Source organism: Kogia breviceps, chromosome 4, assembly GCF_026419965.1.
Source record: "Kogia breviceps isolate mKogBre1 chromosome 4, mKogBre1 haplotype 1, whole genome shotgun sequence".
In the NCBI taxonomy this organism is placed as follows: Eukaryota; Metazoa; Chordata; class Mammalia; order Artiodactyla; family Physeteridae; genus Kogia; species Kogia breviceps.
The window spans coordinates 164,728,837-164,753,024 of NC_081313.1; the positions used below are offsets into that span (position 1 = coordinate 164,728,837).

Below are 24,188 nucleotides of genomic sequence, written 5' to 3' on the forward strand. Positions count from 1 at the left end.
AGGGCCCGGGAAACTGGACATGTGCACACAGCTGGGAGGGTGGGAAGCAGGGAGGGGCCTGAGGTTTGGCAGAGCTGCAGAAGGCCCACTCCAAGGACAGGGATGAGAAGAACCTTAAGTGCCTTCTGCCCCTTTTCTTCCTGAGCTCTTAATGCCAGGGAGGAAAGAGGTAAGGTTTGGAGACTCAGGAATGAGTGTCAGGATATGGGACCTAGAGCCAATCAATTCTGTGCCTCAGTTTCCTCATCTGTTAAATGGGGATAGTACCTACCTGTGCCGGATAGGGTCCTTGTGAGGATTTAAATGAGGCTTAGAGTCACTGCCTGGCACATAATGAGCATGTAATCAATGTCACCTATTATTATTGTTTTTTATAACACAGAAAAGAGTGGTGGAATTACCAGGCTGGCAGGTCTTTGAGCCATTATCCCATCCCACTCTGACTTTAGCCAGCAACTGTGGCTTCCCTTGGAGACCTCCTGGCTCTGGAGACGGACTGCCTGAATTCAGATTCCTGCGCCAACGCTTACTGTGCAACTGCGGACAAACGATTTATCCCTTTGGTGCCTCGACTTCCTTATCTATACGAGAGGGATAGTACTAGCTGCCTTATAGGGAATGAAGAGCCTTGGAGTCATTCACATAAAGGGCCGGGCAGAGTGTGGGCACACACAGGAGGCACACGGCTGTGCTCCTTCAGCCCGCCCAAGAGCCTGACCGTGAAGACTGAGAGGAGGGAAGGCCAGAAGGTGAGCTGTTACCTGAACCCATCGTTGTGGCTCTCGCTCAGGTGGCAGGTGCCTCCGTGCAGACAGGGGTTCTGGAGGCAGGTGTTGATGGGCATAGTGCAGTCTTTGCCCTGAGGGGCAGAAGAGAGAGAAGCGTGTGGTTAGGGAGGCTTTCTGTGGCTGCCATGATGAAGAGGCCTCTGTGGGTTCCCAGCTTCCTTTGGGATGTGGTCAGGGAGATGGAGGCCCTCCCTGGGACAAGCCTGCTGTGTGACCCAGAGAAAGCCCGAGGGAGCCCTTGCCTTTGGTCACTGCGCAGTGAGGAGGGGAGGAATGCTGAACTCGGGAGTTTGGGCCCCAGCTTCAGTACTTCCCAGACTTCACCCGCTTCTCGCCATCCTAACCTGTAGGCCGAGAGCAGCGGCTTTGGAGCCAGGAAGACCTGGTTTCATATTCCAACTTCACCTCTTCCTGGTTGGCTGACCTTGATCTTGTATAATAAGCCTTTTAACTTCTACAAGCCTACCTCATAGAGCTCTTACCAGAATTAAACTAGACCTTTCAATAAGGAAGTGCTTAATATTACATAACACATCTAGCACATAGTAGGCATTCTGTAAATAGCAGTAGATGATATTATTACTAGCCTCACTGAGGCTTAACGGTAATCCACAACTTGTAGGGTGGACTACGGCTGAAGTGTGGTGCACAGACCTTGGCCCTATAAAGTGACAGCCCCGCAGAGAGTCATCTTTGATTGGTCTGGACGTGGGCCCAGGTGTTGGCATTTACTCTCAAGTTCTGCAGGTGATCCTGATGTTAGGCCAGACTGAGATCTCCTGTGAGAGAGAGTTTTGGGTCCCGTGGACCAGTGCTGCACCCAGGTCTTGGCCGGCGGTCCTCGGGAGGACCTGTGGGGTCTGGTGGCGGCAGGGAGGCATCTGCTGCGTTCGGCTGGGCTGTGGGCTCGGCGTGGGCGCCGTGCCAGGCGGGGGTGATCGCGGGAGCCCTTCCACAGCCACACCACCTGCTCGCCATCTGCCTGAGAAAATCCTCTTCTCTGCTCCGCCGCCGCCAGGCCTGTGAGGAGCAGGACTGGGCTCTGCCGAGTACTGCCGCCTTCTCACTGTCTCCACGCCGAGCCCCGGGCCCTGTCTCCAGCAATCTGAAGGCAGGCCCGCCTCTGTCTGCTTCCTCTTCAAGCCTCCATCACAAGTAAAGGGCCCGTCAGAGGTTTCTCGGAGGGGACATGGAGAATGCAGTTCGGGTTGGGGTCTGGTTGTATCCTAAACCAGAGCAACGTGGGATCCCTTTCAGAAAGTCCACGTGTCGATGGAAACTGTGAGGCTCATTCTCTCATTTATGGAGCACATTTTCTGTTCCAGGCCTCACGCTAAGTTTTATATTGCATATAATGTTCGTAACACCCCTGCAAGATCGGTATGGTGGTTATCACCCGCATTCCTACAGAGAGGGAGGGCAGACTCAGAAAGTGAGGTGCTGTACCCACGATCGCACAGCAGTAAGTGGAACAGGAACAGGCACAGCTGAACCCGACATCCAGTCCAAAGCCAGCGCTGGGAACCGCGATGCTATGCTGGGCACTTATTCTGCCCCTCTCAAAACACGGGCTCTGCAGTTAGGCCGGTCTGAATGCACATGCTAGTCCGGCTGCTGCTACAGGCCTTGAGGAAATTACTAGCTCTTTCTGAGACTTTTCGTCATCTGTAAAATGGGAATAATGATGCCTACCCCACAGAGTTAAGGAATGATTAGAAATCACGCTCATATAAGGCACCTGGCAGGCAATGGTAGCTCCATAATTAAGAGCTATGCAGATAATGACCATGGTGAGCATGGAGCTACAAGATAGAGCTGAATGTGGGTAATGAAAATACGCTGTCAGGTCTTTGGTTGTTGCTAAGTAGTTCACGCGTGTGCGCACGTGTGCGTATGTGCGTGTGTACGTGTGTGTGTGTGTGTGATGAATGGGCCATGGATCGCGGGACTGGCGAACCCTGAGCAGGTCAAGGCAGGGACTCCAGAGCCCCTGCCTGGGCCGGCCTCTCTGCTCTGGGGACTCTCAAGTACCAGGGACTCCAGGGGGATTCCTCCCCTGGGGATGGGGGAGGGGGAGGTGTCTCCTCCAGCCCCTTATGCCACAGAGCACTGAAATCCAGGAGGCAGAGCCTAGCCCTTGATCATGTGGTAATTGGGCCTGGAGGTGGGGATTTCTGTCACTTACATGTTCGTGAGAAAAAAAAAATCACTGTTGTCAACGCCTGGTCAATTAGTTCAGTTCACCTCTCTTCAGCCTCATTTTGCTCAAATCCACTAGATTGGGGATGCTCCTCGGCTATCCCCCACAATCCCCTCCCCAGTGTGTGTGAGGGTGTGTGTGTTTGTAAAGGTTGTGGCTGGGGCTTCTAGCTTCCTTTACAGGATACCAGCAACATGCCACCTGTTCCTGATGGCCCATTCCACACCCTGGTATTAGGGACCGGCATAGACGGTAAAGTTAAAAGGCATCCATATGACAGCTGCTGAGCACTTACTGAATGTTTGGTACTGTCCTAGGTGCGCTGCATGTGTTACCGTACACTTGATTCTCACAGCAAGGCTGTGTGGCAGGTCCTAGCGTGCAGATGGGAGGCCTGAGGCGCAGCCACTGGCCGTCACCACCCAGCTAGGGAATGACAAAGCCAGGATCCACACCTGCTGCTCTGTGTAAATCCACAGCCTTGAGTTTTCCCCACTGAATTAATACAAGGGAGTTTGAGGATCCAGGCGTTTGAGCATGTCTGCTTAATTTCTAGTCTTCCTCTACAATATGTATGTGTGTTTGTACACACGTGTGTGTGTGCGTACGTGTGTGTGTGCAGGGGCGTGGGTCTTGGACTCCTGTGGGTGTGAGGCCTGGGGTTGGCTGCCTGGGGCAGGGAGGCTGTCCGACTGGCCTCATAGGAAGCCTTTGGCTCTCCTGTCTCAGGCTCAGGCCCATAGGTGGCACTCTGACACTGTCTATTGGAAGCACAGCTACAGCTGAGAAAGCCACCAGGGAGCCCTGTTCCCCAGCGGCAGTCTGCCCCTCAAGCTTGTCACTATACACATAAATCCCCCTGGGGACAGGACACCTGGCGATGCCAGCTCCCTCCTGCTCAGCTTGTACCAGGTGGGTGCATCAGACAGGCTGGGGACTGTCTTGAAATTCTCGACGTGCCTAGTGCCTTCAGATGGGTGCCCTGGGATGGCTGGAATCTGGGAAGCCGGGAGTGTCCTGGGGAAGAGGCCCCAGTCACGGCTTTGCTGACCCCAGTGAGGTGTAGTGAGGGGTTCAGCTATTCAGGAAACCTCCAGGCGCAAGTGGGGGGGGGGGCTTTGGAATCATGTAGCTCTGGGTCTTAACCCAACCCTACCGCTTACAAGCTTGGGCCAGTGAGTCAAGCCCTTTCAACAGTCTGAGGCTCAGTTTCCACATCTGTAAAATGGGAATCAATAAGTCCATCCTCACAGGGGAAAAGATGACTAAAATGCCAAGCACAGTGCTTGGCACATCATCCATACTTTATAGATGTTAATATGGAGGCAGGATAATGTGTTCTAGATGCTGCTGGGTGAGAAGAAAGGAGGGAAGGGTTATTCTGGAATTAGCCTGGATTTCTAGGGAGGACAGGAGCACTGGAATCTCTATCCCAGCCCTTGTTGGCTGATCTGAGCCTGTCAACAGTGAAGGCTGGCCTTTTAATCCTCCATCCCTGTATCCTCCTCAAGCTGGAACCAGTGCTTCCAGGGCTGGCTGTCCTGCGGGCAGGGAAGGGAGGTGGGGGGAGGACCTGGGAATCACCCTGGAGGGAGGTCAGTGTGGTGGGTTCAATGGATGCCTCTACTTGGAGGTACTTTAAGTCTCTGAGATTTAATTTCCCCATGTTCAAGAAAGAAAATACAAATATTACATTTCCTCCTTATCTCACTGCATCACTGTCAAGACTCTATGGGGTCCCTCTATGATGGGTGTGAATGTGATACGGCTGGGCAGCCAGCCCCAGCAGTGCTGGGGAGAACAGGAGAGTTGCTGGCAAATGCTGTTTTTGAGTGACCTGTAAAGTGGACTTATCCACTGTCCTTGGAGAAGGGAGGGTCAGCAGTGAACAGTGCCCCTCCCTGGGCCATGGATGGTAGGGGGCGGGGCCTCCTGTCATACCTTGTAGCCGTAGGGGCAGGCGCATCGGTACTGCTCCACGGGATCCTGGCTACATGTCCCATTGTTCTTGCACGGGCTGGAAAGGCAGGCATTGCACTTGGCCACAATGTTGATGTCCACTGGTCCTGGACAGCAAAACCAGAGTGTTGGTGGCAGGTCCCCAAGTAGGCGCACTGTCACACCTCCCTCCCCCTCTGCTCCGGCCCCTTCCTCAGTCAGCTACCAGCCCCTCCCATCTCTGTCCAGAGGGCAGCTGGCCCTCCGCAGCTAGCACATCCGGTCCAGCTAGAGTCCCATTAATTCAGCCATCATCCAGAGAGGAAAAAATCACAGCGGGACATCATTCAGAAGCACTTCTCAGTCAAATCAATTATTGTAATTAGCCTGATCTGATTTTGGTGCTAATCTGCAAACAATGCACCATAATTAGAAACCCCTTGTGTATCTCTTTATGTTTGGGGAGCTCTGGGCCCAGGCTCCATTTGTACCTCCCATTTTCCCTTCCCCAAACACCCCTCCTCATGGAATAGTCTGTGCAGGGCTAAGGAGGGCACAGTGCCTGAGCCAAAGGCACACATCCCATAGGAAGTTCTCCTTGTAGAACCCCTTGAGTCGGCAGGAAGAAGTAAGAAATGGGTCCGGAAGACACAGCAACGATGCTGATGAGGGATTACAGTTTCAACTGTGTCCTGCTCTCCTCGGCCCTCAGGGCTGGAGGGAGGGAGGCCACGTCCCTACACAGAGCTTTGTAATGCAGCTTTTCGCTGCAGCCAGTGTTGACAAAGCCCTGGATAATCAGGCCCTATTTCATGTCAGGACTTTACATGATCCCAGGATAACAGTCATCAGTTTGGAGACTGGGTTGAGATTGACGGCAGGGTGAGTCTGACCATTTGTGGGTGGGGTGAAGAGAACGAGCTGATTGAGAACCGATGCCAGCTGGCTCAGCTCTGGCTTCACCGAAGAACAGAGACATGGTCTGTTCCAGGGAGACTGTGTTCCAGGGACACAATGAAGTTTTAGAGGTAAAGTATATCTGTAAATCACAATAAACATTGAGGCCTTAGGAGATGAGCAAAGGACATTAACAAGCAGATGTGTAGTACAAACGGAAAGTAAATTTTGGGGAAAAAAACAGTTCCCCCAATAATCAAAAACAAAATATGAGGGGATATACTATTTTACCTATTGAATTAGCAATGATTACAAAATGAGATGAAATAATGCAAGGGTCTGATGAAAAATGCACTCAAATGATGCTACTGGGAGTGAAAATTGGTTACAACCCTTTCTGGAAATCAATTTGGCATTAAGTGTGAAAACCTTAGTAATGACCATATACTTTGGCTCAGTAATTTCTGTTCTCTGAATCTTATTTAAGGACATAATTTTAAATAGAGAAAGACATGTATGCAGCCGTGGTAAGAAAAAAAATGGAAATACTCTGAAAGTTCAAAACCAGGAACTGGGGCTTCCTTGGTGGCGCAGTGGTTGAGAGTCCACCTGCCTATGTGGGGGACATGGGTTTGTGCCCCGGTCCGGGAGGATCCCACATGCCGCGGAGCGGCTGGGCCCGTGAGCCATGGCTGCTGAGCCTGCGCGTCCGGAGCCTGTGCTCCGCAACGGAAGAGGCCACGACGGTGAGAGGCCCGCGTACAGCAAGAAAAAAAACAAACAAACCAGGAACTGGTTAAAGAAGTTATGATGGAGTGTTACAGCTTGGTGGTTGAGATCATGCGCTCTGGAATCGGAAAGACCTGGCATCCTCTTAACTGTGTGATTTTGAGAAGTCATCTAACCTCAGTAAGCCTCGGTTTTCTCATTTTTAGAAGACTACTACTAAAGTAGACCCCACAGAGGTGCTGGGGAATTAAATAAATGACTCCATGGAAAGTGAGAATTAAATAATACATGAAAAAGTGCTTAACATAATGCCTGTCAGATAATAAGAACCCAGTAGTAGTTTGTTATCATAATAATCATGCAGTCAAATCAAAATCTCATGTGCCCCAAATGTGCTGTAGTAAAACGGGAAAATGCTTATGCTCTACGATCGTTGGGTAAAAAATGAAGGTTAAAGATTTTCTCAACTATGCAACAATATGTAGAAATGGCAGCAGACTTAGGGGACTTAGGGGAGCGAATGACAAGTGGACCCTCAGATGTAGGTCCACATCAGCTTCAGCATCTGAGTCTTTGTGTGGCCAATGGAAGAACAGGGCAGCGGCTTTAGAAGTGACACCTGTTGAGATGCCTAGCTCTGACAGGCTGCTGGGGACACAGCAGACCCTGCAGGGGGCAGGGAGGGGGGGAGGGGTGAGTCAGCACCTACCTTTGCACTGGAAGCGGTGGGTGGGCGTGGTGAGAAGGAGTCGGTCAGCCATGGGCTCGGGGCTGCTGCAGCGGGCAATGCCAGGCTCCTTGTATCCAGCCTTCACCCACTCCGACAGCCAACGCAGGCTGCAATCGCAGTGGAGTGGGTTGGTTCCCAGTGCCCTACGAGGCAGAGCAGGAAGTCAGGCTCCCCCGCCCAGCTTGGCCCATAGGCCCCGTAGTCTTGGTCCTCTGGAAAAGCAGAATTTTCAGAATCTGGCTAGACTGGGGGCGTCTGACAGGAGGACCAGCAGAGACTTCACTGGGGGGAAGTCAGTAACTCCAGACTGTACCTCCAATCCCTGCAGATGTTGCAACCCCACCCAAGCCCCTCCCATCCCTAAGGCTTTGCTCTCACCTACCCTGGTAAGATTTCATCCTCAACTCACCCCCAATCTCAGCCCCTCCAGGAGGCTTCCTGGACCTCTGGCCACTGATTATCTGGCTCTCTTGCCCCACTAAAGGTTGCACTGGAGGATGTACTCTGCAGAGAAGCTTTTGATACCCAGCAACCTAGGAAGCAGCTTCAGACCACGGAAGGAGCTCAGAACATGCCACCCCCAAATATGCTGCTTTGTCTATTTGGCTATTTTGAGCTGAAGGCACTTGAGAAACAGCAGATGCTGTTTCTAGCTAAAAGCAGGTCATATTTCCTATGAGAAAGGTACCCTTCCCGGGCCAGGAAGAGAAGGGAGTTGATACCAAAATGGATCTGTACAAACAAACCTACTAAAATCATGCTGATTTTCCATCAGTTTCTGCGTGATTTCCTAGTGCCGGTCCCATGATTTACCGCCCCTAGTCCAAGCTCCTCTGTCATGTCAGAGCCCCACGCTTCATCATTCTTTGTGTAAAAATGGTATATAAGCTTTGGGGTCCAATGGCTTCTTTGGGTTTTCATTCTCTTTTTGAAGACTCCCACATACACATAAAAATATTAAATACATTTGTATGCTTTTCTCCTGTTAATCTGTCTTATGTCGGGTTGGCCACAGAGCATAAGAGCGTAGAAGGAAGGTTCTCCTCCCAGGCACCGCTCAGCTTACAAGTGCAGGGGAGGGAAATGGTATCATCCAGTGCAGACACCTCCAAAGTGCTGTTTGAGGCAGAAAATACGAAAACTTCTGCTGATTTTTAACCATAGCCTTTAACATTTCTATTTTTTGAATGTTTTATAATATGCATACATATCAGTGTTGTATATGTGCACAATACAAAAATAATTAAATATACAGACAGCAGGTATACAAACGCAAGTATTTTCACTGGCAGAGGTATGTAATACCTAATATTTATGGGCCTCAGTCTCCCCTGTGTAAAATGGGAGGGGGCTACCTGATGCCGAGTGTAGAAAGAATATGTGCTTTGGCGTCAGGGCAAACCTGGATTTGAACCAGGTCTCGGCCACCTACTAGCTGTGCAACCCTTGGACCAGTTCTTCAGCCTTTCTTAACTTCAGTTTCATCATGTCTAATAAGAAGATAAAAATGCCTTACTGCTGTAAGAAATATATGAGATAATTCATCTAAAGTGTTGAGCACATAGTAAGAGTTTTATGTTTGTTCTTATTAAATATTTACATTGTTTACATAATTGATTGTCTGTGAAGGCATCCGAAGCAGAGAACACACAATGTGCACAATGTGGGTACATTTTTGTAAATAAAACACACTCTATTCATATGGAAAGAACCATACTGAGGTGGTAACACTGATAGTATTATCTCTGGCATTATAATCTTTTTTTTTGAGGAGATGCATGTGGGGGAGAAACAGGGCTACTTACAGATGGGAAAGGGAGGTCAGGTCATCGAAGGAGCCTTCGGGAACGCTGGAGATGTCGTTGCCATGGAGGGTTCTGAAGCAGAAGCACAGGTCAGAAGGTTAACCCCCCAGTAACAGCTCTGAACTCAGTACACTCTCTTGGCGTCCCAGGCTGGCCCAGTCCTGCCTCTGAGCATGCAGAGCCCCACTGCCAGCAGCAGGAGGGGATGTCTCCTTCATGTCACGTGCACGGACGTTTCCGTGCCCAGATCAGCAGCAGGGATGTCGGGAGTAGAGGGTTAGGGAAAGACAAAGATGAATCAGGCGGACTTGGGATGGAATCAGAAATCAGTCCCTTTCCGCTTTGGAACACTGGGTGAGTTACTTTCCTTTTCCTGGCCTCCATTTTTGCACCTGAAACATGGAAACAGAGAGCAATCTAGTGAAGGCACGGGGTTTCAGAGATAATGTGAAGAACTATGGTGGAGACTAGAAGTTCTGGAGCTGGGCTGCTTGCATTCAAACCCTGACTCTGTCACTTACCAGCTGTGTGACTATGGGGAAAATTACTTACCCTCTCTGTGCCTTGGTTTCCTATCATAAAATGGGAATGAGAGAAAGTAAAAAGATTTGCCGCAGAAGGTACCTTCGGTTGTGGGTGCATTAGTCCACGTAGAGCCTGGCATTTTCTAAGTACTAAATGGTTAACCTTATTAATATTTGTAAAATGTCTAGAACAGTGCCTGGTACAGATCAAGAAACTGGTTCCCTTCATATTCACCCAGAGAGATTTTAGGGAGACTGAGGAATGCCATCAATCCCAGCTCAGAAGACAAAGGGAAGGGGGCACTCAGCTAGCTCCTGGGGAGACTCCCTGGAGCTGGACACATCTTTCTGGGAAAGGGTGTGGCATTACCCACACACATATGTGGGTGTTGTTCTTGTGTGCACCTGAGTGCATTATCTGACAGTGTGTCCGAGGGGCCAGGCAACCTGCTTGGCTTCAATCACGCCTCTCTCCACCCTGCGGTGTAATAGCTGGGAACTATGCTCACTTGCAGGGTGGTGGCACATACTGACCTTTCAATAAGTGCCTGGAGAACAGGTTTTTGAAAAAAAATGGAAGGAACATGGCTCCGCTGCTCAAGTAACAACATGAGCAAATCCACAGTTCATGGGTTATACCTTCCATGGAAGGATTAGTCATCCAGTGCATATAAAAAAATCCCTAAAGTGCTGACTCACTTTGGGGCTGGCCCGTGAAATGCAAGGAGTGACATACGTAGAAACTCAAAGGTTTCCTTAGTGGCTGCTGGGCACCGTCCCCTGGGCTGTGAAGGGAGCCCTAGTTAAACAAAGGGGGTGATTAACGTTGACTGTGAAAGTGTAAACAAGATAGTAACTTATGAATCTGCTCTTCTGTTTTCCTTTTAGCTGATGTTAGCTTGCCCTGGGTCTTCAGCTGAAATATAGATGTGAGCTTAATTACACTTAATAATGAGCAGAGCCTCTCAAGCTGACTTGAGCATCAGGTCTAATACACATGCAGATTTCTGAGGCCCATTCCCAGAGATTCTGATTCAGTGGGTCTGGGGTGAGGCCTGAGGTTCTGCATTTCTAACACCCACGCGCCAGCCCCCCACCCCCACCCCAGATCCCTGGTCTCCCTGAATGGCAGGGTGAAAGCTTTCCTTGAAGCTTAGGCAGGCAGGACAGCAGGATGAGGGTACCCAGTCCTCTAAAGAGTGTTCGTGGAAGAAGCTTCTCACCACCTGAGTAAGAAGGGGCTAGAAGCACTTCCTCACACTTTTATCAGTATCATTTAGTCTCTAATCCATGTGGTTATTTATGAATCACACCGGCTCCCGCCTGCTATTAACTTGGATGACTTCCCGGCTGCTTGCTGTTTGGCGAACGCACCCAGCCCCGCTGCTCATCATTTCTGAATGTGGCTCCGGCCCCTGGAGAGGCACAAAGCCCTAATTTAAAAACACCAAATGACCCAAAGGCAGCTCTGGTACTGTGACTCCTGCAAGTCACACTCCCATTTATTATGAGCTGATCCGCTGAGGTCTCGATAAACTGCAGAGTAATGGGGCTGTAATTTACTGGGACAATGCTAAAGAAATCTGCCTACATTGCAGGTTCTGGCTCCTGGTTTGGCCCCCGAAGAAGGATTCTTGCATGTCCAACCACCCTCCAAAGGATGCCAGGGGAGTGGCACGAATGTGCCCTCCCAGGAAGCACTAAGCACCCCCCCTTTCCCTCTCGTTCTCCCTTACACCTCACAGGGAGCTGGTGCAGGCAAGCAACTCTGAACTGGGAATGACTCATCTTCAAGCATCCGGGACTCTTTTTTCCCTCCTCACTCTTCGGAGGTGTTAAGGCAGACTAGGGAATTTCAGGATGCAGAAGAGGACACCGTGAGAAGCAACTGGAGGGCATAACCATCCCCTGTCAGTTCTAGGTTGCCTGAATCTGGGTCTCCGAATCTCTAAGTGCTCACGGCTTGTATGATAGATGACGGGAACTATCCTCATCCTAAACGTGGGATGGGGTGGGTGAACTCTCTTTTGAGCAACACAGGCCACTCCCAGGTGACCTGGAGTTTAAGGTCTGGAGTCAGACAGCCTGGGTTCAAACCCCTATTCTGATAATCACTGTGTGACCTGAAACAACTGACATTATTTCTGTGCCTCAGTTTTCTCATCTCTAAAATAGAGGAATTCTTAGGGCTTCCCTGGTGGCGCAGTGGTTGACAGCCCGCCTGCCGATGCAGGGGACACGGGTTCGTGCCCCGGTCCGGGAAGATCCCACATGCCGCGGAGTAACTAAGCCCGTGAGTCATGGCCGCTGAGCCTGCGCGTCCGGAGCCTGTGCTCCGCAACGGGAGGGGCCACAACAATGAGAGGCCCACGTACCACAAAATAAATAAATAAATAAAATAGAGGAATTCTTAGTATCTACTTATAGTAGATACCTTTTGGGGGGTATGGGTTGATCAACATCATTCTCCTCTTCTCTGTAACAGTTCCTCCCTCTTCCATAGGGAATCACCCCTCCCCACTTCTGAGTCCAAGTGGTCTGGCCTCACGGGCAGAGCTATGGACCAGGTCTGCCCAATCGGAGTCACAGTGATTGGTTTGAGGTTGAGTATGTGACCTAAGTAGGCCACTGAGAGATATTTCTGGGGCTTCCCTTGGAACTACTAGGACAGAGGCAGTTTCATTTTGAGAGGCAGAAAGAGATGCATTTCTGACAGTGCCACTGGAGTACCTGCATCCAGCCATAGAATCTAACACCTACTACTGCATTTTTCAGTTACCTGCATCGATAAATTCTCTTTTTTCTGCCTAAGGTGGTTTGAACTGATTTTCTTTTCCTTTAGTCAGGAAGGGATCTAATATACTGCTCCCTAAGCTAGGATTTAAAGATACAATGCAAGTGGTTCAGCTGGTGCAGGATGCAATGCAGGGCCAGCACACGGTAAGCCCTCACTCAGGTCAGCCACGATTATTGCAAGCATCGTCATGACTCCTTCCCCCCCTCTATGTTCTTGGACATAATTGGGGCCATTCCTCTCAAGGCGTTACCCGCTTAGAGTAGAAGCGTGAAGGTATGCAGCCTATCATCCCAAAGGAGCCCCGTGGAGGATTCCAGGAGACACACTGAACTTTGGCAGAGCTGCCCTGTGTCCATCACCTTTCGGCCCATGTCTTTCATGCCACCCCACTCATTAATTCTCATCCCAGGCTTCTCTGGGCAAGGAAAAAAACACTCCAGTTTTTAAAAGGTCATGTCCCCCCCCAGTCTTCAAGAAATGTCTGAAATGAGAGGCAATAAAAATAGATGGGGGCTTCCCTGGTGGCGCAGTGGTTGAGAGTCTGCCTGCTAACGCAGGGGACACGGGTTCGAGCCCTGGTCCGGGAAGATCCCACATGCCGCGGAGCGACTAGGCCCGTGAGCCACAACTACTGAGCCTGCGCGTCTGGAGCCTGTGCTCCGCAACAAGACAGGCCGCGATAATGAGAGGCCCGCGCACCGCGATGAAGAGTGGCCCCCGCTCGCCACAACTAGAGAAAAGCCCTCGCACAGAGACGAAGACCCAACACAGCCATAAATAAATAAATAAACTCCTACCCCCAACATCTTAAAAAAAAAAAAGATACAGTGATGTCTGGGTAGTAGCTCTTTAAAAAAAAAAAAAAAAGATAGATGATAACCTACGACAGAGCAGGATGGAAGGTGGTGGAAAGAACACTGGGCTAGAAGCCAGGAGACATGGGTTCCAGCCTTGGTCTGCTCCCACCTTACGACTAGTCAACAGCATCTCCTGCTTCCACACCCAGAAGCCACATTGCAGCCACACCTGGAGCTTCCTGTACATCCCACGCCCCCACCCCCATGCACATGCCCTGCCTGACTTCCAGGCTTCTGTCCAGTGCATTTATATTTTCTCTGCCTAGAATGATCTCCACTCCCATCCCTATTTGGGTAACTCCCTCTGGCATCCCAGACTCAGCCTTGGGAGAAGTTAAGAGCAGTGATTCTGAGAGTAAACAGTCTTGGGTTCAAATCCCATCTTTACTCTCTCCTCGTTGTGTCACTTTGGGAAAGCTCCTCAATTTTGCCAAGCCTCTGTTTCCTCATCTGGGAAATGGGGATAATGGTGGTATATCCTTCATAGAATTGATGGGAAGAGTGGACATGACAATGTAAGTAAAGCATTTAGCCCAGTGTGCAGTGCATAGTCAAGGTTTAACAAATGTCAGCAGTGATAACTATCTCTCAGAAAGTCTTTTTGATGGCCAGTACTGGCTTCCATGCCTCTCACTTGTATTCCTATGGCTCTTTCACAGAGCCATAGGACCAAGGCAGGAAAAATTAAAATGTTTATGGGCTGCATTTCTTGTAGGATATTTGTATCCTCTCTCCCAGTAATTGCACATCTAGGAATTTTTACGAAAGGGTAACCAAAAAGAGAGAAAGATTCTCTGCATTAAGTTGTCTGTACTGTAGTTGTTTGTCTATTTCCTGTTCTAGACTGTGTGCCCTCTGAAAGCAGGAACTGTGCTACATTCACTATTTGTGCCCCACCCGCCGCGGTATTTAGCATAGCATTTAGCTCACAGTGGGCATTCAGGAAAGGATGAAGAAGTGAATAATGAGCAAGTCATTAAACCTTCCTGAATCTGCCTCCTTGTCTTATAAATGAGTGGTCTGGACAGGGTTTCTGAGATTCACTCCCCACTTCTAAAATTCATAGTTAAACTTCTATTTTTGGTGGCACAGAAGGGCCACACCAGGACCACAAGGAGTCACCTTTTGGCTCACCAGAATTGCCTGATGTTCAACAGCTGGTCAAAAATGGAATGGGGTTGTCTGGGAAGCGAGCGAGCTCTTAGTCTCTGAAGGTAATCTAGCAAAAGGGCAAATGGAGCCCTTTGCAGAGATGTTGTAGGGAGGGTCCATGCAACCAGCTGAGCAGGGTGAATCGCCGCATGTGCATAAACAGCAAGCAACAAGTCTTATTTCAGGGAACACATCCTGCTCGTTCCCTCACAAGCACACGCGGACACAGCCCTGGCGCTAACTGATTCCAGGTGGCCCTCCTGCAGCTGGGCCCGGGGCGTGACAGGGGACCACACGCATACAAGGCATGTGGCTCCGTGTGGGGCAAAGATCAGGGAACACACAGATCCCCGAGAAAGGACTAGAATGTCCAGGAGGATGTTCTCTTCCGGCTATTTTTAGATTAGGAGTGAGGTAGGAGAAGCATATTTTCACACAAAGTTTTGTTCTCGAAGCTCCTTAACCAATATGCTGTCTCTGAAATGTATTCATATCCACTCCCCCACCCCACCCCTCCCCCTCCTTCTCTCTCTCCTTCCTAAATGTCAGGTCTGTCTTGCTGCTTTCCAGAATGCTTTTTGGCCTTTGTCTACGGCTGAACCTTGCTGCTCATCCTCCTTCCTCACCCCAAACTGCCAGCATCCCTGGGTCTCTGGTTATTTCTGAAATTCTAATCAAATTAATGAAACCCGTTAGAAATGAGAAAACAATATATGAATGACCACATGCAGTTACAGGTACTGCAATTTCTGATTTCCAAAATCCTGTTTTGCTTCCCAACCTCCCAAATTATAAATGTTACTGCCTTCATTCATCTTTAACTTTGTCTTCATTTATTACAGAAATGATTTGATATTACCTGTTAGCTAGCAACGGTGTTTTTCATTTATTTGTCCATGTTCCCTTGTAGTCCTTCTTCATGGTTATCAATGTTATAATTGATACGGTTACAGTTACTAGATAGCAGTGTGGAAACCTGTTTCACATAGTGTTATGTGGAAAAACAAACCTAATTTGCATATATGATACAACTGTACATATATACAGTTATAATTGTAATATACAAATTAGGCTTATTTTTCCACATAATGCAATGTGGTAAACAGGTTCCCACTCTGCTATTCATTTTCCTCTTTTTTTTTTTTTTTTTTTTTTGCGGTTCGCGGGCCTCACTGTTGTGGAGCACAGGCTCCGGATGTGCAGGCTCAGCGGCCATGGCTCAAGGGCCCAGCCGCTCCGCGGCATGTGGGATCCTCCCGGACCGGGGCACGAACCCGCGTCCTCTGCATCGGCAGGCGGACTCGCAACCACTGCGCCACCAGGGAAGCCCGTTTTCCTCTTTTAATAATTGCACTTCATCGACTGGTTGCATCATGCTTTACTTAAATATTTCCCCACTGTGGCCTTCTGGGTAATATTTAAAATTTAGGTTAAAAATAACAGTTCAACCAAGATCTTAATGCAGAGAACCCTTCTCTCTTTTTGGATACCCTTTTGTAAAAATTCCTAGATGTGCAATTACTGGGAGAAAGGATACAAATATCATAAAAGAAATGCAGCCCATAAACATTTTAATTTTTCCTGCCTTGGCCCTTATGCAGAAAATGGTTGCTCCCCGCTGAGGTAGATAGTTGGAATGAGGGCCTCTAAGATCCTCTTTTATCTATGAGAGCCCATGATTCTAAAATGATGGTGCAAAAAGCCTACTCATTCTGAATTCAAGAAGCAAGCACAAGTGTGTTGGATGTTTTATGTGGACTCCTGGTGAACTAATGACAGCACTGGTTCTGGAGTGACACCAAAGAGGTGCTGAGGAAGGAGGAAATCCTGGACAGGGGGGTGATGTGCACCCCACCACCCTGGTAGACAGACAGATGGACAGGCAAACGTTCTCTTTCTCCCTTCCACATGTTGAGCTGTCCCAACTAAAACTACTCTAATTATGAACATAGGCACACGGATCCCACTGAAATGGCAGGTCACACCCCCTGGCAGCCAAGCTGTGCCCAGAACTGGAAGACTGGGATGGGGGACAATAGATTGGGATTGAGGGGGGATGGTGGCGGGGGGGGGCAGCAGGTCCAGCCCCAGCCAATGAGATGAGCCCATCTCCCGTTGTGTTCAACTCGAAAACAGGGAAAGTGTTCTGCTGATGTTTCCATTCTCGAGCTCCCCAGAGAAGATAGATAATAAATAAGTGACAGTAACAGATTGCACACTGTCAGCACGGGTACTTCTTTGCGCCCCACAGAATTGATTTTTAATAACAGCACAGATGACTTGTGGCGGGAGTTGTCGCTGACACTGGTGTTTTGTGGGCCTCAATAAATCACATCAGCCTGGAGGCTCCGAAATGGCCCTGCTCGTTGGGTGCTGTTTGCCGACCGTGACTGGGTCCTGGGAAGGATCCCGGGGGCTGTGAGTCAGGAGGCTGGATTCTGCAACCTCCTGACTGCTGAATCTTGGGCCAGCGACTTCACCAATCTGGGTGTCAGTTTTCCCATCTTTAAAATGGGCATAACCCTCTCAACCGCACAGCACTATGAGGCAACGACCATGAAAAGCCCCATAAAATATGGTTTTCACTATTATAGTCATAATGGGCCAGAAGGGAAAGAAGTTGATAGGTTTGGGGGCAGAGTGTCTGGCATCTCTGTTCTCATGGGAATATCATTCCAAGGGTCCTCCCTTGCCAACAAAATAGGTGCAAGGTGGGCAGGCAGAAATATCAGGTGACAATGGGCCCAGGGTTGGGGTGGCAGTGAGGTGCCATTCCTGCTCTTGCAAGTGCTCATGTGAGAAGAGTCATAACAAATGAATATAAAGTGTTTACCACGGGCCAGACCTGTGCTCTAAGTGCTTTACGTACAGTATCTCATTTAATCCTCATAAGACCCTGTGAGGCCATTACCATCGTTATCTGATTTCATGATGAGAGGACACACAGCTAGGGAGGGGCAGAGCCATGCCTGGAGAGCACGGGACTCCATGGCTATCTTGCCTTTGCTCAGAGCTCATTTGCCTCAGTTGGCTGTCCACTACCCTTGTGCAGGCCAGGGCCAGGCAGGTATCATAAGGTGACAAGAGGTGGGTGGGTGATGTGGAGGCTGCAGACTGCAGAACTCTGTTCAAAGGGGCGGGACGGCTCAGCCCTGCAGGAATGCGGAGGGGAGCCCTGGGAGGCCAGGTCTCTCCATTTTCCAAGAGAGTGTAGAAATCAGGATTTATATGAGAAACCTCCTGATATTTAAATGTTGGCAACTCATTAAAACTTTAAAGATACTTTATGAGTCGACTCAGTTGCGAACGGATGGCTATGTGTGTGCGCTGGCCCTGGCCGCTGGCTTCCAGCTTGGGCTCTCCGCTGCATGAGCTTGGTTTCCTTGCAGAGGTTCACAGTGTTAACGTCGCCCTTCTGAAGCCAGAGGGACCAACTGTGATGTAACGATCACCAGAAGAGCGGCCTAGTGCTGCACAGTGTGCTCTGCTAGGGTGCAGAATATAATTGCATAGAATTGCAGATCCTAATCCTCGCGAGGGATGTGCTATGGATCCCATTTTGCACGTAAAGAAGTAGGAGCTCAGAGGAGTCAGTGATCTGTGCCCGGTTCCACAGAGGAAGTGAGCTGGAACAGGGAATGACTGACTCTTAAGCATGAGCTCTCTCCGCCCCATTGAGCAAATTAAGAGTGTTGGGTGGGGGAGGGACGCATGGCGGGCAGGGTGGGCTCTGAGCAAGGAAGAGCAGGGAACAGGAGTGCTCAGTCCTGCCTGCTGTTACTCAGCGAGGTATAAGTTGAAGTCGGCGCACTGGGGTACTTACAGCACTCGGAGGGACCGCAGCCCATCGAAGGAGTGGATGGGGATGCATCGTAGCCGGTTGTAGCTCAGGATCCTGTGGAAGAGGACACACAGGCTCTGTTAGCTCTTCCTATTCTTAGCTACTGATGCTTGCATTGTCCACACTGGACCAGTCAAAGCAAATGGTTTCTTTACCCTCCCAATTTTAATAGACTGACAGAAAGCGTCCTAGGGATAAGGGGAAAGAGAAACATTCCCCATCACTCCAGGAAGCTCACTGGCTTCATTTCCCAGTTTCCTCATATGTTCCTTAGCAGGCCGGCTCCGTAACCAGCTTTGCCATCACCTCCGTCTATTGTCAGATGGTGAGCGCTCACAGTGTACAGAGCTAATGGGAAATAAATGGGTCTGAGCAAAATACCATTGTGTAGGGAAACCCTCACTGGGAGAGAAAGTCCACAAATCACAGAAGGTATTCTGAAGAGGAACTTTTTCAGAAGTCATTAGGTGCCAACTCCTCTCTAACCGCCCAGACAGTGGAGTTCTGACCCACTCTGTTTTCCTTCTGATGATTAAGGTCTGCCCTGTGCTGGGTCAGCCACAGCTCCGAGGATCACTAGAGTGGAGCATGTAAGCCTGAGGAGACAGAGGAAGGATGCACTTAGCATCAGGCCCATGTTAATCACAGCAGCTCACTGTACTCACAGGGTGGAGAGGTGAGACATGTTACTGAAGGTGTAGTTGGTCAGCGTGCCAATGCTGTTGTTGCTCAGGTCACTAGGAAAAGTAAGCAGAAGGCTCACATTGTACTGTTAGTTGCATCCAAAGGGGGTCATTCCCAAGTTTCACACATGCATGCATGCCTGCTATCCATCCATCCACCTGTCTGTCCACCCATCTGCCTGTTCATCTATCCATCTACCCATCCATTTGTCCATCCACTTATCTTCCCATCCACCCATCCACCCATCCATCCTTCCATCCATCCGTCTACCCACCCATCCACCCATCTGTCCATCAATGCATCTATCCATCCACCCATCTGCCCATTCATTCATCCACCCATCCATCCATCCAGTGGTCTGTCTGTCCATCCACCTATCTGCCTATCTGCCCATTCATCCACCCATCCGCCCATCTGTCTATTCACCCATCTGCCCATTCATCTATATATACATCCATCTGTCCACCCCTCCATCTGTCTGCCCATCCATCCACCCATCCACTCATCCTCCCCTTATGTCCCTCAGCCCATCCATCCATCTGCCACCCATCTGTCCATCTGTTGGCCCATCTGTCCATCCATTCATCTATTCACCTATCCACCCGTTAGTCCAAATGTTCATTTTTTCACTGAGGATTTATGCAGTCATTCCACCAATTGTCATTCATTCATTCATCTATTTATTCAGCTATTCAAACCCTCAATGGTGTCTATCCATCGATTTTATTCTACCAGCAAAACATAACACATAAGGTAACAATTTCTCCTTGTTGTAGTGCTTTTTTCCCCCTGATCAATTCTTCTCCTCACAGCCCCTCCACCATCCCTCTCTTCCAGTATTCATTTATTCCATCTTATCAGATTCTCTCTTGGGGGAATGAGGTTGGTGGGAGTGTGGTCCTTTGCCAACTGCAAGCTCCAGCTTCTCCCCGAGGATAAATATCCAGAGCAGTGGTTTTCAACATCAGCTGTACATTAGCATCATCTGGGGAGCTTTAGTTCTCCGAGGCCTAGGTTTCATGCCCAGATATTCCGATTTAATTGGTGTAAGGCAGGCTTGAGCATCAGTATTTAAAACAACCCCCAAACTACCGTGATATATAATTGCCCAGCAGCCCTGCCCCTCATTCAGAGGTTTTCCTGGGTTTTGGCCGACTTGGAGCCACCTGCTCCCACCTGAAAGAACCTCAATTTGAACCAGCTCCTTAGAACATTTTCTGAGTAACTTAAGAAGGAGGAAGAAGAAATGCCAAATTTATGCTTTTGGCAAACCTAAGTGCAGCCACAGCTTGCAAGAAACTGAGGGATCTCGGGAATTTAATTGGGAGACCAGAAGGTCAGAGGCTCCAAGCCAAGGAGGAAGGTGCCACAGGTGGCCAATGAGGCCAGGATCTGGGTACTTCTGCATGAAGTCCTCACTGGGTAAGACCTGGCACATCCGGCCAGCCCATCCTTCCCAGCTGTTTCTTGCTGCTCCACCCAGGGGGAAAAGTGCAGCAATGCCCCAAAGCCTGCAGCGCCGCCCTACCCACCCTCTGCATCAGTTTCCTGCGCTCCCTAAGGACAGAAAATGAAATATCCCACCAACACTTGGCTCCTTACATGAGTGTCAGGTGTCGGAGGGTGGGCAGCTCCTTGGGCACGGCTGTTAAGTGGTTTCCTTCCAGGTACCTGAAAGAGAGGTGCAGAGTCACGTCGGGCAAAGAGACACCGGGCACATTGCCGTTATCTCAAGATGCCTCTCCTGACTTCCCAGGCTGGATTGGGTCCCTGTTTTGCTCTCTCAGGGCTCTTTTTTCCCCCACTTCAAAGCATATACTACATTTGTCATCTAATATGTATTTGTGTGATTGCTCAACTAATGACACTTTTCCCCACTGGGCTGCTAAGCTCCATGATGGCAGGGCTCTTGCCTAAAACTGCCCAGGGTTGGAGCCCCCTAAGACTGTGTACAGAGTGGCACACAGTAGGTGTTCAATAAATTATTTGTTGAATAAGGCACCCACTTTGTACCTGGCCTGCACCATACCCTTACATGGCAGGGATTCACAGTTGAGAAAACAGAAGTTCAGAGATGTTAAAACGCTTGCCCAAGGTCACACAGCAAGTGGCTGAGTTAGGACTTGAGCCCAGCCAGGTCTCTCTGACTGCAGTTTTATCACAGTTCCAAATGGCCTCTATTTAGCTACCGGAGTGTGTGGAGAGCTGAGTCATTAAGAACCCCTCATTCCGTGTTGAGTATCTCTGAGATGCATCTGGAAACTGAGGAGACAGGGCATGTTCCTGGAGCCCTGTGCTAGAGTCCCCAGCAGGAGGACCACACGCAGGAGGGGACGGGGTTCAGAATGAGGCCGCACCAACAGAAGGAGACCCCTCCTGAATGGGCAAAGCCTGAGCGTCGACCTGCCTGGACTGCGGGGTCCTGTGCCAACCTGTTCATCAGACACCCGAGCGTGGTTGAAGACAGAGAAGGAAGTCGTGTTTTGATGATGAATTACAAAGGTTATGACCACCCTCAAGAGGGGACATGGGCTGATTCATTTATCCCCACCCTTGCTGTAGACCCCTTTCCCTGGGCTTCCTTTTGCTCTAAGAACAAGATAGCAAAATCTTTGAGGTGGCTTATAAGGTCTGCTCTCCTCTCCTGGGTGAGTCTCCCTTGATATAAAGCTCTCATAGCTTCCTCTCCCATTAAGAGTCAACATCCGGCTGCTGCTGTTTGTTGGTGCCGTGCCTGCCTTAGGCTCCACAAAGGCAGACCCTAGGTCTACCCGTTTCTAGCTCAGGGCTTCTTAAACTGTAATGTACATATGAATCACCTGGGATCTTGCTAAAAAGCAGATTCTGATCCAGTAGGTCTGCCATCAGGTTGGAGAGTCTGCATTCTTGATAGGCTCTTGGGAGATAGTGGAGCTCATTCATGGTCTACAGGCCACATTTTGAGTAATGAGGTGCTAGCACACTGCCTGGCATCCAGTAGACCCAGCACAAAATGACTAAATGGGATGAAATGGGTTAAAATAGGATATGGGTAAGTGTGTCAAGGACCAAACCGGGCTTAGCTTTAAGGACAACTTGTCCTTACCTTACCTTAAAGGTAAGGCATTGGGCATTACCTTAAATTAAGGCCAAGTGACTTTATTCCCTTGGCTGGCCCTGAGGGATCCTCGTGGCACAGAACATTGGGCAGGACCCCACACGGTCTCTGGTTGCCATGGCATGTTGGATTAACGTCCCTTTGGTCCTCAATCTTTGTTGTATATCTATTGCTCTAAGAACTATGCTAGATGCTGGGGGAGATACAAAGATGAACCAGACCCCATTTCTGCCTTGATCGTCTGACTTAAAATTCAGCTGCGCACACGTGTTTAGATTATGCCTTCAGGCAGAGGAGCTAAGAGAAATGTATTCACTGATGTAGGCATTTATTCAGGCAGAAATATTTATTGGGCAACTGCAATGTGCCAGGTACCATATATACTGGTGGATAAGATAGGGGTGGTGCCTACTTTCTGGCATTTAAAAATCTAATGTGTGTGTGGGAGGGAGAAGGGAAGGAGAGAGTGAGAGAAGGAGAGGGGGAGGGAGGGGAGAGAAGGGACACACACATAAAGTAATATAAATTACAAATTGCAATGTGTGCTTTGAAGGAAAGGAACAAGGTGTAGTGATAGACAATGCCCAAAGCTTCCCGCAGAAAGATGCAGCCAAGGAGGAGATGCAGCATAGGAGACTGCAGCCTGGGGAGGGCCCTGAACTTGAAGGAAAGGCTGGGGAGGCCACAGTCTGGGGGGTGAATGGAGGACAGCGGGAGGTGGGGCAGATCACACTGTGGTCAGTTCATTCACCTGTCAGAAGGGCTATTGTCAGAAAGGCAAGAAACAACAAGTGTCAGCAAGGATGTGGAGAAAAGGGAGCCCTCATGCACTGCTGGGAATGTAAAATGGTGCAGTCACTATGGAAAACAGTATGAAGTTTCCTCAAAAAACGAAAAATTGAACTACATCCAGTAATTCCACTTCTGGGAATTTATCTAAAGAAAACGAACACACTAATTTGAAAAGATACATGTACACCCCGGGCTTCCCTGGTGGCGCAGTGGTTAAGAATCCACCTGCTAATGCAGGGGACACAGGTTCGAGCCCTGGTCCAGGAAGATCCCACATGCCGCGGAGCAGCTAAGCCCGTGCGCCACAACTACTGAGCCTGCGCTCAAGAGCCCGCAAGCCACAACTACTGAGTCCACGCACCATAGCTACTAAAGCCTTCGTGCCTAGAGCCCATGCTCCGCTACAAGAGAAGCCACAGTAATGAGAAGCCCACACACTACAACAAAGAGTAGCCCCCACTCGCTGCAACTAGAGAAAGCCTGCACGCAGCAACGAAGACCCAACACAGCCAAAAATAAATAAAATACATAAACATGAAAAAGAAAAAGATACTTGTACCCCAACGTTCATAGAAGTCTTCTTTACAACAGCCAAGCCATAGAAGCAACCTAAGTGTCCATCAGCAGATGAATGGATAAGGCAGATGTGGTATATATACAATGGAATACTACTCAACCATAAAAAGAATGAAATTCTGTCATTTGCAGCAACATGGATGGACCTAGAAGGTATTTTGTAAGTAAAATAAGTCAGAGAAAGCCAAATACTGTTATGATTTCACTTAAATGTGGAATCTAAAAACCAAAATAAAGCAGAAACAGACTCCCAGATACAGAGAACTGGTGGTTGCCAGAGAGGAGGGGGCCAGGGGACGGATGAAATAGGTGAAGGGGATTAGGAGATACACATTTCCAGCTATAAAATAAGTCACGGGGAGGAAATGTACAGCATAAGGAATACAGTCAATAGCTCTATATATGATGATGGATGGTAACTGGTCTTACTGGGGTGATCATTTCATAACAACCTCACAGACAGCACAATGACAAGGACAATAACAAAATCAAGACAAAATTCACCGGCATTAGCTGAGGTGTACATGCCAGTGCTTTGAGAGAAATACTCTGGTCTGTTATCTCCTTTAATCCTCTGGCGTTGGGGGGGGGGGTGTATTTTGCTGGGTATATTTGTCCATTTTGTTGGCAAGAACACTGAGGCGCAGAGAGGTATAAGCAGTAAGCTCAGGAGCTGGGATCTAAACGCAGATCTGTTGGACTCCAGAGCCCGAGAAGTCAGCCCTAGGCTGTTTCACCTCTCCACTTTGTGTCTCTTATTTTCACTTTCGGCCGTCTCAGC

At 49.3% G+C, this 24,188-nt stretch overlaps 1 protein-coding gene across 1 annotated transcript in view; it reads right to left on the reverse strand.

The window, feature by feature from the left end:
• Positions 1-24,188, reverse strand: part of SLIT3 (slit guidance ligand 3) — a 631,375-nt gene that overhangs the window by 49,232 nt on the left and 557,955 nt on the right. The window contains exons 21-27 of the mRNA XM_059063071.2: positions 20,545-20,613; positions 18,924-18,995; positions 18,241-18,312; positions 9,088-9,159; positions 7,262-7,425; positions 4,930-5,054; positions 762-859 (exon numbers count right to left, since the gene is read on the reverse strand). Of these exons, the coding sequence (XP_058919054.1) occupies positions 762-859; positions 4,930-5,054; positions 7,262-7,425; positions 9,088-9,159; positions 18,241-18,312; positions 18,924-18,995; positions 20,545-20,613 (672 nt within the window). The remainder of the gene's footprint in view (positions 1-761; positions 860-4,929; positions 5,055-7,261; positions 7,426-9,087; positions 9,160-18,240; positions 18,313-18,923; positions 18,996-20,544; positions 20,614-24,188) is intronic.